The sequence below is a fragment of the Plasmodium yoelii genome (genome assembly GCF_900002385.2).
Source record: "Plasmodium yoelii strain 17X genome assembly, chromosome: 6".
In the NCBI taxonomy this organism is placed as follows: Eukaryota; Apicomplexa; class Aconoidasida; order Haemosporida; family Plasmodiidae; genus Plasmodium; species Plasmodium yoelii.
In genome coordinates, this window is record NC_036178.2 from 843,795 (window position 1) to 860,021 (window position 16,227).

A 16,227-nucleotide genomic window follows, 5' to 3' on the forward strand; every position below is an offset into this window, starting at 1 on the left:
TTTATTCATTTCGTTTTATTTTCACCTTTATTATTTTAATTATTTTTTTTTTCTCTTTTTTAATTTTTATTTAATGTTTTTAATAAAAATTTGTATATAATTTTTTTTTAATTAAAAATATGCCAAAAAAAAAGAAAAAAATATATACCCATCCTATATAGTTCTGCTAAAAATTTTTGTAAAAAAAAAAACAAAATGCAGAGAGCATGTGAAATGGTAGTATCTTTATTACGAACAGATGCTATGACTCAAAAATGTCCATTTCATGTATTAAATGTTCAAATTCTTGAATTACTACAAAAGGAAGGTCTCATTAGAGGGTTTGCAATTAAGGGAACAAAAATAGATATACTACTAAAACATTACAAGGGCGCACCGGTAATACTTATAAAAACATTTGTATATATTTTGCACACATATACATATCATATATTATATTACATGGATATAAATAATTATTCTTTATATAGGTCATAAGGAATATTCGAGTTGTATCAAAACCAAGTAGAGATATATGGCTAACACCTCATGAGCTCAAATTTCGTACACGATTCAATACAGGATTATGGATAATGCAAACTAGTTGTGGTGTAATAAGTCACAGAGATTGTATACGAATGGGAATTGGGGGTAAAATGCTATTTGCAGTTAATAATGGATACCAGCATTTTTGTTAACTTTTTTGTTAACTTTTTTTGTCACACATTTAGAGGGATAATGTTATTTTACGATTATATTTTTACAATACAAATAAAAAATTAAAAAAAAAAAAAATATATATATATACAATATATTTTATTTTAAATATTCTCAAATTTTTTATTATGGACGTGGATAGACGGATACAAATTTTTTCAATATATTTCCTCTGGTGGGAAATAATAAACCGATAGTTTTTTTTATTTAAATATGATTATATATCATAAGAAGTATATAACTATTTTTATGTTTATAATAACTTCCTGTTTTACATTAGTAAAAAAAAGGAAAGTCTCCAAATACCCCAATTATAGGTATTTACACATGCCCACATACTATACATATTTTATGCTAATTGACATATTTTCTTTTTTTATGTTTTTTATATTTTTCGAACATTTGTTTTATTTGTAAAAAATATATAAAAAAATAATTTTTTTTAAAAACTAATATAATTTAAATACAAATATTTAAAAAAAAAATATATAAAAGAGACTAAATATAGACAATCAAAAAATGGGATAAATATATGAGCTATTAAACTATGCTATTTTTAATTTTGTATATATTTAAAAAAAAAAAAAATTTAAGAAAAGAATTATAACATATTGTTCTATAAATATTAGTACTATTGAAAGGGAAAAAACAATCAAAGAAAATTCATTATATATATAAATACGATATGAGCCATATATGATACATTTTGTAGTGGTGTACCAAATAAGAAATAAATAACCATGAATAAAAAATAAATGGAAAATATACTTATTTCATGTTTATAACGTTTTTCCTTTTTTTGTGTAAAGCAAACTGCACCACTTTATAGATATGAAAAAATTTATAAATGAATTATTTTAAAAATCCAATTCAATATATATGAAATATACAATTTGTTCTTTACAAATATAAACATATTATTAAGACATGTTTTCATATATGTATATATATTAGTTCGTCTTATTTAAATGATACTTTTTCGCCCTTAGTGTTATGTACTAAAACATAATAGTATGTATAATTGGGGTTAAACTATTTTGTTACTCTTGTTAATGAAAAAAATAAATATTGCATATGTTTGTATTATAAAACATTTTATAAACAAAAGAAAAAAAGTAAATAAAAAATAAGGTACACAAAATATAATTAATAAATGTAACAAATAAAATATGAAAAAAGAAAAAACCAATAATAATGATAAATATTTTATACACGTTTCATAAAACGTACAATAGGAAGTGCATATATATAGAAACTGTAGTGTAAATTTTGTAAAATTAAAAAAAAGAAACAATTTTTTATAGTTCACTGATTATATTACGTAATACAATTTATTACTATGCAAGAAAAAAAAATTATTAATATTGAAATAAGTACATAATATCAAAGCTTCACAAATTTAGCAAACTTTCTATAATCCCATATAAGATTGGAAATAATTTCATAGGAATATGATATTCTTACAAAATTAGAGAAAAGGAATTATATTTTGTTCAATGAAGAAAAATAATGACATGAACATATTTTACTGTAACTGGAATGAGCCTCAAATTAGTAAAGATTATATCCTATAATATAGAAGATTAATCCCATATATGAATAATTGAATAAGTTAATATATACATATTTGTGACACCTTGAAAGCACATTTTTTATATAACAGTTATAGCTTTTATTTGGTGCAAAAAATTAAAGAATCATAAATTATCACATTTTTTGATTGAATTCCATTGTTATTATTTTACTTATAAAAAAAATGTCATTCGATGATTTGACCGACAACACAAAGTCTGTAAGGAATATCCCAGGAGCAAAATTCATAGTTAGAGAAAACTATAAAATAAATTATTAACATTTTTTTTTTTCTTTTTTGCGTATAGTTGTATAAGACAATATATGTAATAAAATTTATTTGATATTGCTAAAATATAGAGAAATATATACATACTAATTTTTTTGTTTTTATAATGAAAAAAAATTTTACACAGGAACATGTAACAGAATTTTTACAAAATAAAAATGAGGAAACTATTCTTCGATTAGCAAAAGAACTTTTATTGTAAGTATTGTTAATAGAAAGCACAAAACTTGAATATATGTTTATTTCTTTGAAATTTATAAAAATAATAAAAAACTATAACAGGAATGAGATGTTTTTTAATGGCACGTTACTTTTATTTATTTTTAGAAAATATAAATTTATGGAGCACACTTTTGTAACTAGACAAATGAATACTGAAAAGAAAATACCTGAGTTAAAAGATGCTTTAAAAGTTGTAAATGCCTTATATAAAAGAAAGGTTAAACTTAATATATTACAAAATTAAAGATTCAATTTTTGTGAAATTGCAAAATCCATTCTAGTAAAACCATACTAACGAACAATTTATATTTAAATATTTTCTTATATATACATAATTTCTTGTAAATTACAAATTTTTATAGCAAATGAATGAAACAGCACCCTTGGAACATTATTTCCCCCTTGAAGAATCGTTATATGCTAAGGGAGTAATTGAAAAGTGTGATAATATTCTTCTTTGGCTAGGGGTACATATAAATATTGAAAAAAAATTATAAAGAATGTCTGAATTGCTTATGAAAATATTTTTTTTCATAGTATTGTTTTTTCGAGAAACACCTTTTATTTATATATTATAAATGCTTCATATTTATTGTTTTATATAACAGGCTAATGTAATGGTTGAATTTCCATTCAATGAGGCTATAGAGCTTTTAAATCAGCATTTAGAAAGAGCAATAAATTTGTACGAAGAAATGGTATAGCTTAAAAAATGTGTAAAATAGTGATTGTTTATTAGTATCACGTTTTATAGACGCTTATTATTACATTCCATATATATATATCGTGTAGAAAAACATCTATGTACTCCTATGTTATTATTCATTTATATTTTTTAAAAACTCAACTCTTTAAATTAGGATAAGGAACTTATATGGTTACACGAACAAATATCAACAACTGAAATTAATATATCAAGAATTCATAATTATGTTGAGATGAAAAAAGGGAATAAAGAAAAAAATGCGATTGAAACTAAAGGCTAATTTTCCGGGAATCTAATGTTATATTATTAAAATTTCACAAGATTATTTACAACCAAAATGTTATAGTTTTATTCTTCCAGAAATATTGGACACGCTAAAACTGTTAGTGTGAAATTAATATTTTAACTGGGAAAATATTACGTTTATACACTATGAATATATATTCCATCGTATTGTATATTTTTTCATCCCTTTTATTTCTCCTTTTTAAATATATTTATATATATTAAAGGAAAACAAAAACAAATTAAATTTATATGTTAAATAAATATGTATAAAAATAAATAATTCATGTTAATATATTATTTTTTTATGTGGTACAAAAATAAGACATTATTATAAGAAAATATATAGTTTATTTACTTTCGTTGAATATTATAAATTAAAAATTAACACATTTTTTAATATATTATAATTTACTTAAACCAAAATAAAATATATAAAATAGCATGTGACACATGCATATGTAATATATAAGAATATGCAAATAATTTTTTTTTTTGTTTTATCCAAGAAGCTATAAATTGTTATGTAGCTTTTTCTACTTATATATTTTTTTTATATATGCATAATTTTTTATTGTGCACACATTGTTCAGGATAAAAGTTATATTAATATAAGCTTAGAGAAAACTAAAAAAGAGAAAAAAATATTTAAATGGTATTGGGTCAAAAAATATTACAAAAAAATTATGTACAGGCAATATATTAATCATTCAATTATGCTTTAATTTTCATTCTTCATGCTAATAAATCATTACATGTTCATATTTTTCAATAAACAATATGAACAACAATGTAAATTAAAAAAAACAACAATGTAAATTAAAAAAACAACAACACACATTGTAATAATAGACATTAATTATTTCAAAGTGTTATATTAAACATGCCTTTTTAATTAATTCATATAAAAATTAATATCAATATATAACTTAGACAATTTTAATAATTTTATTTTTATATCTAGACAATATTACATTTTTATAATAAATGAGTTTTATTTTTTTATAATTTTAAAAAGAGCACCCCCAAATAATACCAATTGCATATATTTCGAACGCATTTCAATTTTTATTTGTGTTATATAAATATTACAGTAATGTAAAAAATTTTATAACTTATTAGACGAAGTAAATATATGTTATATGCCTCAATAATGGTTAATTTATTTTTGCTTGAAAAGAAAGAATTCTAATATAATAATAAAAATAAGTAAAATAACATACATATATATTTATTCTCCAAAACAAAATATATTTTTCTCAATTTTAATCATAGATAGGAGTAAATCATGATTTTCTATCTGGAAATTTTTTGGGATACCCTTTAGAAGAAAACAATACAATGTAACATTGGAAACAAATTATTTATCGCAAAAAAAAGGATGAATTACATTTTTTATTAAATATTCTCTCTTATACATTATTTTATGTGTTGCTTATATTTTTAGAAGCTACAAAAATCTTCGATTAAATAAAAAAAAGGGAAATTTGGTAAAAATGTATTATTTTACGTATATTTAATTTGAAAATAATAATAGTGCCATGCTGCATACACACTTAAAATGTATCCATTTAAATTATGCCAAGCTTTTACATATTTTCACCCTTTATAGAAGACGCCTAATTATCATGAAGATTATTTAATCGAATTAAATGAGCTAAAAGAATATAAAAGATTGTATAATTAAAACTTTAAATGTCTTTAAAAAAAGAAAAATACATCCAATTATACTCATATAGATAACACTTTTAATTGCATTTCCCTTTTAATCATTTTTTGTAGAGCATCCCAAAAAATAAAAAAATATGAAGATTGTGTATATTCATATAAAAATCAAATTAGGAATTTAAAGGTAAAAGGAAGAAAAAACATATGATTGTTGTACCATTTTAATTTTTCTTTTATATCATTGAAAATTATATTATACTGTTTTTTCTCTTTTAATATTTGACATAATAAAATTGGAAATAATGGAAAAATAATTGCATTAATTTAAATAACACATATAATTATATATTCATATGTGTATATAGAGCAACGCCGGACAAGCAAAGAATATAAATGTACAACTAATAGATGTTTTTATTAATGCTATTTGTGATATAATAGAACACATATGTTTGAATATTCATAAACCAGGTAATAAGAGGATGCCGAAGAAAAAATGAAAAGAATCTACATATATATATTTTCCATTCATCATTAACACATTATTTTTATTACTTCTTATTTATTTAGTCTTACATTCTCTTCCGTTAATTCACACGATATTGACTTCTATTTCAATTGTAAGGAAAAATAAAAAAGAGAACAAATTAAGCAGACTCTATTATGCATGTTCATATACACACATACTATTTATCCATATATATAAATGAATAATTGTTCAAGCACCTTGTAATTCTTTAAATATATATTTTGGAACATATTTTTTTAGAGGGATAAGAAAATATACCAATGTACAAAACTAATTCACATAATATTAACCAAATTAAATAGTAAACATGTAGTTAGATATAATGGATCTGGTATTAAGGAGGAAGAAAACGAACAGATTGGATTAACTTCTCATAAATTACAAGATTTAGAGTGGTTAAGTTCTGAAACAAATGATAAAGGATGGTTAGCTATTGTTGACAGATGGGAATTGTGTAAAAGAGACTTAAAATGGCTATGTGTAAAAACAAACAATAGATCATGGTTATTATACCGTCATTTATGGGAAAAAAGTTCTAATGATTTAAAATATATAGCAGTATTATTTGATGATAAAACATGGTTACATTTATGTAATATATGGAATTCGGTTCCTTTAAGTATAAAATTAAAAGCTATTTCATTAAAGGATCCAAGCATTTGCCAACCTACATTAAAAGAAATTATATTAAATGATGATGATGTCTATAAAAATAATACTATATCTGCGCTATCCAAAATATTAAATATTACAAATTTAGAAAATAGTTATTTAATATCTCAATCAAATCATAGAGAAAGTAATAATAGTCCAAGATACATTGATCATACGTACAAGCAATTTACGGGAAAAAATAATTTGGAAATATTTCCTGAAAAAGTTCAAATAATTAAAGGAGGTATATTGGAGGAGTTATTATTAGATAACATAAATGAAATAGACAAGACAAATTGTAAAGAAGATTTTCACAGGAATAGTGTAACCACAGCTGAAAAAATGAGCGAGAGGAAACAAATAGATGAAAGTAACGATTCTAAAGAAGAAAAATATGATGACAAAAAGATACAAAAGGAAAACGGTGATCCCATAGAAAAAAATAATTTTATAACCCCATTAAAAGATGTACCAAAATCTTTTGTAAAATCGAAGAATATTGAAAATAGTGGCTACATAAGAAAAAAAAATTATGTTCCATTAAAATTTATAGAGAAATATAAAAATAAAAATCCATTAGAACAAAAATTATTTACAAAAAAATCGGAAACAAATGTTATTTTGAATAATAAAAATGATTTAACCTGTGAAAATACTATAGGAAAAATTACTAAAATGAATAAATCTAAAAGTGGTTTGAATTCCAAATTAATTTTAAAAAAAAGTAGTGAAACAAATATTTATAAGAATGACATATCAGTAAAGGCTGATGTAGATAAAGATGTGATGAAAATAGAAAGTTTAGATAAACAAGATATAAGCATAAATAAAACAATTGGGGAAACTGTTACCGAAAAAATAACAGAAGAAAATAATAATATAATTTCTGAGGTTGTAAAAAATAATAGAATGAAAACAAGTGTAAAACCATTAGGGAAAAATATATCAAAAAAATTTATTACAGAATTAAAAGCGGTTAATGTGAATGATATATCTTTGATAGAAAAAAAAAATGTAAATTTTTCAAAATTAGAAAAAATCGTCAAAAAACCAGCTCTATTTTCAGTAAAAAATTTAATAAAAGTGAAAGAAAAAATTTTTGAAAAAAAAAATATTTCATTGAAAAAAGAAAACCTGGAGAAAAATAAATGTTCACCGGAGGGGAACTGTTCAGAAAATCCAGACACAACTCATAACAATATAAATACACAAGTATCGAATACTAGTTTAAGTGAAAAATGTGGCGAGAAAAAAGGTGAGAATGAATTTAAAACTAGCCAGGAAAAAAAAAAGGAAAATCCGATGATATACAAATTATTAAAATTAAAAGAACAAAATGGAAAGAAAAGTTCTATCATGCTAAAAAAAAATACCAACCATCAGTCAAATGAAACAAATGGGACAAGTAAAGAACGTAAGGATTTGAATGAAAATGATACTCAAAACAAAGCAGTAAAAGATACGAAGCGTGCAGGTAATTCACAAAGGATAAAAAGCTCAGATAGTGTAGGTAACTCACAAAGGGTAAAACGCTCAGACAGTGTAGGTAACTCACAAAGGGTAAAAAACTCAGACAGTGTAGGTAACTCACAAAGGGTAAAAAACTCAGACAGTGTAGGTAACTCACAAAGAGTAAAAAGCTCAGATAGTGTAGGTAACTCACAAAGAGTAAAAAGCTCAGATAGTGTAGGTAACTCACAAAGAGTAAAAAGCTCAGATAGTGTAGGTAACTCACGAAGGGTAAAAAGCTCAGATAGTGTAGGTAGTATAATCAGTATAGATAATGATAAAAAACAAGATGACAGTTCAGGTGGGTATATGGATAATAGAACGTCTGTGATAGTAGCAGGAGCCACTTCACAGATAAAATTCAGAGTATATGTTTAGCTTATTTTTCATTATGAAATATTATTATTTTTGCGTTTATTATTTTTTTTCAGAAGACGAAGTTGATACTACATGTAAAAATGAAGAGACTGCTAAACAAGTAATTAAAAAAAAAATAATAAGAATAAAAATTAAGAGAATATTTACCCATTTAGTTGTTTTTCTTGTGCTTCTTTTCTCCCCATAAAATGCGTGTGAATATATATATGCATAGATGCAACTTTCAACTCATGTGTGCATGATTTGCGTACCATTATAGGATGTCCCCAATCATGTAACCAATTACATTACAGATTTATTCAATGCATTCAATTTTGTGAACACTAAAGTGTTAAGCAAAGTATCAAAGGAACTTCATAATATTGAAAAGGAAAATGAAGAAAATAAAACAAATGTCAAGGAAGAAAATAAAGAAGATAGTGGAAAGAGTCATAAAAATTCATGGACAAGCGATAATAGTTCTGAAGAAGATAGTACATATTCAAAGGAAGATGATATATATAATAAAAAAGAATTTAGTAAAAAAATAAAATCTGTTGAATACAAAAAGAGTAGTATAAGTGAAGTAAAAGATGTAGTGCATTTTAATGAAAAGATAAAAAGCAGGGGTTGGGTAGAAACAAAAAAAAGTACCAGCGTTGCATTTGAAAATATTCATAATGACATAAATAATGAAGAAAAATGGGTAAAAGCAAAACGCAATATAACCTTAAGAACCGCAAAATATAATACTGATTCTATAAAAGATAAATTTTTACGAAAAATTAATAGGTCTTTTGATGTGGAACACAAATTATATAAAAAATTGTCAGAGAGTAAATTAGAAGATAATAATAAAGCAAGTTATATAAATGAATTAGGAAAAAATAAAAATTCTAATATATTATTAACACATGAAAAAATAAATATAATAGTTAAAGGCTTAAACGTAAAACGTGAAAAACCAAAGCTTCCATTTTTAGGAAAAAAAATAAATAATATTGAAAAAAAAAGCTAAGTAATATTCTACACATGCGATAGAATTATTCAATTTTAATAAACGAATGTAATTACAGTTAATGAAATCGAAAAATGAAAAAACACCCTCTTCAAATAAATAAAGAGAAGATATATGATTTCTGTTAGCGCAAGTTAACGAAATAGAACGGTGTATCACCAATGGTTATAGGGCCATAATTATATGCTTAGTGGAGAACGTCATCTAATAATAATAATAATAATTATTATTATTATTATTATTATTATTATTATATTATTATATTTTTTCCATCTTTTCAAAGTAAATTTGTATCCTAGATCACATAATAATACTTAAAGACGAGTAAAGCAAACTTATTTATTTTTTTCTCTAACTAAAAACTTTCCATTTTAAAGCCTTTTTGAATATTAGTGAGATAAAATGGATAAGTATTCATTTCAAAATTTTGAGCAAATAAAGTGTTGATGCTAAGACAATACCAAATACATCTGTAAATGCAGAAGAGAGACTAAAAAATATTTTTTCAGATTTATTATTTATTTCATCAATATTTCTTAGTGCTTCTTTTTTTAAGTTTTGGATTTTTTTATTTAAAAAAACATGTTCTGTTTTCTGTTTCTTTATTATTGAATCACATTTCTCAGCTATTAAGAAATTTTGTAATATATTTAGAGCTTCGTTTTGTTTATAAGGAATGAAATTATCATTTCTATGCTTATGTGTATCTTCCTTTACATATTGTATACTTTTTTTTTCATCATTGTTATCAATGTTTTTAATAATATTATTTTCTAAATCAAATTTTGTTCTTTCAATCGAACTATTATTTTCATATGTGTTTGTGTTATTTATCTTATTTACTTCTTCTAAATTGTGTTTATTGATTTTATACAATGATAAGAGCCCATAAAAGCTTGAGAATAAAAATGGTACGATTAATACAGAACAGTTAATTGGTATATTTTTCCATATAGAACAATTTTTGAAAAAAATGGAACAAAATGCACATATAAAGGACATCGATCCAGATGGGTGTATAAGAACAAAGTTAATAAACTTTAATGATTCTGCACTCTTAATAAGATCACAAAATAAAGTGGTGACAATGTTAGAAAACAAGGTGCCACTTAAAAATAATCCAATATATATTAATGATCCATAATGCTTTTCAAGGAAACAGGAAGCTAGAAAAAATGTAAACATTTGAACTGCACATTGAAGTATATTTTCATTTAAAAAAAATTGTGATGTTAAATATTTTATATTAAATATGTCATTTTTATATTCTGTATTTTTTTTATTTTCTTCAAAATTATATATAATAAAGTAGTTATCTAAATAGTTTAATATTTTATCTACTTGCGATATTAAATCGTTTTCATTATCACAATTCTTTAAGTTATAAATTAAAGTTTTAAAGAAAGATGAAATTCCGATCATTCCTAAAACCACACAAATCGTTACATATGGAAATCTTGAGTTTTCTGGATAATACATAATAATGCCTTGTTCATTTTTATTAGGGTTTTCTTTTTTGTCTTTTTCACTAAATAAATTTACACGCTCTTTATTATTACTGCTCTTAATTCCATTATTATTTTTATTATAACTGTGTATTCCAATTTTCTTGATACTACCCACAGAATTCCGTATCCTATGGAAATTTAATAATGCTGTTTTTCCCCCAACTCCATATAAATTACAATTATTTTTTGAACTATATGAACAAAAAAGTAAACTTCCATTAACGCATTTTTGCTTTAAACAATTTGTAGATATATAATTTTCCAACAATATATTTTTTTTGAAATGATTTATCATTTTATAATAATTTATACTTTACACTTTTTCAAGTTACATTTTTATGACAATAAATAAGATTCGTGAAATATATCTATAAGCTTTATCAGATGATTGCTTATTCATTAACCAATTAATTATTCATTATTTTAAAGATATACTTATTCAGGGGTTGTCAAATTAATATTAAATTATATTTAATAGCATTTATTCCCTTTCTCATCCCCCCAAAAAAAGAAAAACCGATTAATTTTAAAATGATTAATACGTATAACTAAAGCGGGTTAAATAATAATAAAAATTGTAAGGAATCAAATAAAAAAAAACAAAGATAGAGTAAATATCCAAAAATAAAATAATGTAAAAAAACACAAAAAAAAAACTAAGTACATCAAACAATGAAATCGATATTTCTCAAAACTTTTGAAAAATTATATATATAGAGATATATATCGAATGAAAAATATTTTTTAATATTTAAATTTCTTTAAACATTCAAAAATATATATACATGAAATTTGTGACTTTACAAAGAGATGTATAAATCAAAAATGTTCTACAAAATAAATGCAAATAAATAAATCTACAATACATCTGTAGATATACTTAATACCCAGACAATTAAACAATAAAATGAAACAATGTGAATAATGTGGCCATGCAAATAGTCTTGTCATTGTTTGCACAAAATGAAAGTACATACATATGCATGTACAATACTTCGATTTTTCAACAAATTGGTCAAGTGTAAATATATTTTGATAAAGCCAAATGACTAAAGGTTTTTATAAAATAAAAATGTCGAAAAAACTGCAAAGCCTCCTTATCAAAACCAACATATGTACATATGTTTTATTTAGGTTTTATTTATAGTTCAATGTGTCTGAATAAATAATCAAACTTAAATTCGTATGTATATATTCATGTCGAAATTGCCTTTTCGAATTTTATTTAAACTAACGGGTCGTTTTCGTTCACATCTTCATTCTCATTCTCATTCTCAAATGGTGTAATTTCGCTAAAAGAGTTTGTTTTTATCTTAATACGTTGTCCCAATTGTTCATCTTTTAATTTTTTTGTCACATTAACTAAACAAGTTGAAGGCTTATATTTTGCCTCTTTAATCCACGACCTACAAAAAAAAAATCCATTTAATCACATTAAAGATTAACTAACTATTTTCACAATCCACCATACAATTTAATATATTCCATGTATATATACACACACAATATATAATAGGGACATATCCTATCCCCTTTTTTACTCGAGTATTAATTACTTAAAATCAGATTCTTTCAATTTTGAATAAGAATGGTCATCATCAACTATTTCAAGTCTTCCTTTTCCTATTGGAATGGTCGAAACTAATTCGTCACAAGTTCCCATAGTTGTTGTTGTATCCTTTGACCCATTAACAATTATTACATAAGGGAATGTAGAAAGATCAGCTCCTAAATTATGAGTAAATTTCTGAAACGTTTTAATGGAAGGGGATATAAGAACCTGTTGAATTAAGATAGTAGGTAAAAGTGATATTTATATGATAATTAAAAGAAATAAATATGTGAAATTAAATATATATATACGACATGTGTGCGGTCATATTGATTACGCGATCTAAATTAATTATATTTACCAGAGGTTTTTTTCCATTTTTATAATTAAGATTCATGGCTACAACGGCCCCAAAATACATTCCAACAACAACATCGGGGTCATATATCTGTATTTTTTGTTCTGCTTGTTTAATTGATTTTTTCATAATATAATAGAGAATAAGATGCGATCCGATAAAGTATATTATTATAATAATGATAATCTATAAACAAAATAAAAAAAAATAGTTTAAATGAGTACACTGTTTTATGAACATATTTATAAATTTTTTCCGCTTATACATTCTTCATTTTTTATATATAAAATTAAGATTTTATCAATTGTATATTTGTATGCACATTCATCGCTTATTTTAAATTGTTTTTTTTTATATATGAATTCTCGATTTTTTTGTGTTACCGATAGAACTATTGCTATTATTAAAATTAACAAGGATGATAGTTTGTAAGATACATATATGTTAAATAACATTGCACAAATTATAAATAGAAGGAAACATATAAATGCCGTAATACTTCGTTTCTGATTTATATTAGCTACCATCATATTTTTTTTTCCTACGGCTCTTTCAATCAACTTCTTCTTCTTGTTTTCTCCGAAAATGTGGAATCTATATTAATATAAAAATTAAGTATTGAAAAAATACATTTATTAGTTTATAAGTGATATTAAAAAGAAATTCACGAAATATGGTTGTTATAAAAGATAAAGTACAATGATAAATTAATTAAAACGGATGGAAGACACGTTTATATATTATATGTATTAGAGTAAAAAATTATTTGATTGCTCTCTTACCCATGTATGTATAATATCTTTATATTTTCCTTCATATTTATATGCACAAAATAATGAAGATCAACTTTGTAAAAGTAAGTCTACAATAAAAGTGGTAATTTCGGATAGACAACAAATAAAAATTGTATATTTAGCTTTTCTCTAGAGCTAAAGTTTTTTTAAAGAAAAGTTGTTAACTTTTGGAAAATAATGAAATATGTAATAATTAAAAATATATATTAAAAAAGGAATAGAAAAATGTAAGTAAAAGGAAAATAAACTTTAATGAATGGAAATTATTGAAAATTTTTAATATATAAAATATTTGAATTAAAATGTTGTTATTTAGACATTTATTTATTTTAAATATATTAAAACTATATTTTCTTAAATGTGTAAATAAAAGGGAAAACATATTTAACTAATAAATCATAAGTCAAAGAAAATATCAGGAAAACCACACACAAATATATTATTATTAAGGATAACAAAAATATCACTTTATTTTAATATCATTATTATAATATATATTTTTTACTAGTTTATATACTTTATTACGAATAATTTGCTTTTATTTTTATGAATGTTCATAATTTTTTCTTAATTTCTTTATTTTTATATTATTTTTTTTTTGTTCATAAAAAACCTAACACTTTAACCTTAAAGTTATGACAGTACATAATATATTGCATTGTTTTTTAAAAGTGGTGAAATATGGAATTAAAAAAAAATGAATGTTATAGGATAAATGCATTAACAAATATGTAATTATATATTCCTTCCTTAAAATTTTATATCATTATTTAGCTGTTAATTACTATATACTTTTATTAGGTATGTCCAGATCATTAAAAATTGTAAAAATTTTCTCCATATTTCCACGAAATAATGTAGGATTAAAATAGACCTATACTACTATTGTTGTAAAACAACAGTGTACTACACATATTTTTTATTTCCATTTAAAAAGCGAAAATATGGGTAGCTACTTGGCTAGCTAAAATATTTTATAGCTACTTATACAAAAAAATTATTTATTTAATAGCCAAAATAGCCATGCTAAATTATAAATATTATATTTTAAAGAATTTAATTTAATGTGTGCATTATGCACTATTTAAAGACCGAAAAAATTATGTACAGCTTTTGTTTTGTTGGATTATTATTCTGTTAATTTTGTATATCCTATTTTTACATATTTAAATTTAAAAGGTGTGATAGGAAATTTGATTGGTTTTATTCCTAAGAATGATGTACAATATACATAATTATAGCTAACCTTATATATACGTATACTAAAATGTGAGCACAATGTCACTGAAATAAAGTATATTCGAAGGATAAGGAAAATTATATTATATATATATATATATACAATTTTTACCATAAAAAAATCAGCAAATAAAAATTAAAAATTATTATGATAATAATGAATAAAGTGAAAATTAGTAAACAGATATAACATGTGGCGCGTAAATAAAAACATGGCATATATATGCATATATTTATTAAGCTATATAATTTATTTTTTAGCTTTTGTAGAACAGAAATTGCATAAATATACTATAATATAAAAGTAAAAATACGCCATATTTCGTATTCCCATTTTTTAAAAATATATAGAGAATTTTTTTTTTTTAATTAAATATTTTTACGCCGCTATTTAATGTAAAAATAATGCATACTTATTTATCATTTTTTTTGTGACCAGTTAAAATTGTAATGATAATGTAAAAATGGTTGAAATTAGATTAAAAAAAAACAATTCAGTTTGCGAATTTCGCCTCGATTTCAACGAAATAAAACTTCCAGATGATATAAATATATTAAAAGATTTAGAAAAAGAAACTGAAAATTCAATTTATCATTTGAAAAGATCGAATGAAGAAATAAAAGAATTTGATCCAGAAGGTAATGATGAAGATCTTTTTTTAGCATTAAATGAAAACAAATTTTCTCTAAGTAGAAAAGAAGAACGATTAAGATTGATTAGAAGTAAAATTCAAAATATAGAATCCTTATGTGATACTGGCAATGTAAAAACTGTTCAAACTTATCTTCTTAATAGTAAAAATGAAGACGCAAAAACAGATGTATTGGATGACGAAAGTTGCGAAACCGATGATAAAAATATTTCTTTAGAAAATTATGATCAACCAAACGATAGTTTTAGTAAAGAAAATGACACCAATCATATACCTGAGAATACTGATCAAAGGGATTCTCAAAAGAGTTTGAATTTGAATGAAACACATGGTATTTATTTATAGCTTAATTGTGCAATTGAATGCACATAATTATTATATCTTTCATATATGATTAGGACGTATTTTTGATATTTCCGAAATACGATAGTTTTATTCTTTCCCATATTATTGTTATGGCTACTGTTGATTTTATTATATATGCATAGATACATTTTCATTCAAAACTTAAAAATATCAATTTTTTAAAGTATATTAAATAATAATTTTTTAATTTATATTTTTTAAGTTGATAAATTTGCCCATTTAAAAAAATGATAAAACTTTTTCTCCCTTGTT

The 16,227-nt window shown here is 22.9% G+C and overlaps 6 protein-coding genes across 6 annotated transcripts; 4 read left to right on the forward strand and 2 right to left on the reverse strand.

Moving 5' to 3' along the window:
* Nucleotides 1-195: 195 nt before the first annotated feature.
* Nucleotides 196-677, forward strand: PY17X_0618700 (mitochondrial ribosomal protein S8 precursor, putative; the record flags this gene model as incomplete). Its single annotated transcript, XM_720613.1, has 2 exons — nt 196-378; nt 471-677. 2 exons carry the CDS (start codon nt 196-198, stop codon nt 675-677), a joined length of 390 nt encoding a protein of 129 aa, XP_725706.1.
* A 1,775-nt stretch (nt 678-2,452) lies between these two features.
* Nucleotides 2,453-3,765, forward strand: PY17X_0618800 (prefoldin subunit 3, putative; the record flags this gene model as incomplete). The annotated part of the gene is made up of 6 exons (XM_022955405.1): nt 2,453-2,518; nt 2,685-2,755; nt 2,885-2,996; nt 3,142-3,246; nt 3,388-3,477; nt 3,640-3,765. The coding sequence occupies 6 exons, from the start codon at nt 2,453-2,455 to the stop codon at nt 3,763-3,765; spliced, it is 570 nt and encodes a 189-aa protein (XP_022813186.1).
* Nucleotides 3,766-4,923: 1,158 nt separating this feature from the next.
* On the forward strand, nt 4,924-9,505 carry PY17X_0618900 (conserved Plasmodium protein, unknown function; the record flags this gene model as incomplete). Its single annotated transcript, XM_022955406.1, has 10 exons — nt 4,924-4,926; nt 5,046-5,113; nt 5,218-5,260; nt 5,383-5,447; nt 5,553-5,622; nt 5,804-5,909; nt 6,009-6,058; nt 6,208-8,431; nt 8,562-8,608; nt 8,768-9,505. The coding sequence occupies 10 exons, from the start codon at nt 4,924-4,926 to the stop codon at nt 9,503-9,505; spliced, it is 3,414 nt and encodes a 1,137-aa protein (XP_022813187.1).
* A 414-nt stretch (nt 9,506-9,919) lies between these two features.
* On the reverse strand, nt 9,920-11,308 carry PY17X_0619000 (conserved Plasmodium protein, unknown function; the record flags this gene model as incomplete). The annotated part of the gene is made up of 1 exon (XM_022955407.1): nt 9,920-11,308. One exon carries the CDS (start codon nt 11,306-11,308, stop codon nt 9,920-9,922), a length of 1,389 nt encoding a protein of 462 aa, XP_022813188.1.
* Nucleotides 11,309-12,238: 930 nt separating this feature from the next.
* On the reverse strand, nt 12,239-13,740 carry PY17X_0619100 (conserved protein, unknown function; the record flags this gene model as incomplete). The annotated part of the gene is made up of 5 exons (XM_022955408.1): nt 12,239-12,419; nt 12,570-12,793; nt 12,927-13,109; nt 13,307-13,517; nt 13,706-13,740. 5 exons carry the CDS (start codon nt 13,738-13,740, stop codon nt 12,239-12,241), a joined length of 834 nt encoding a protein of 277 aa, XP_022813189.1.
* A 1,680-nt stretch (nt 13,741-15,420) lies between these two features.
* Nucleotides 15,421-15,954, forward strand: PY17X_0619200 (conserved protein, unknown function; the record flags this gene model as incomplete). The annotated part of the gene is made up of 1 exon (XM_721294.2): nt 15,421-15,954. The coding sequence occupies one exon, from the start codon at nt 15,421-15,423 to the stop codon at nt 15,952-15,954; it is 534 nt and encodes a 177-aa protein (XP_726387.2).
* Nucleotides 15,955-16,227: the final 273 nt, after the last annotated feature.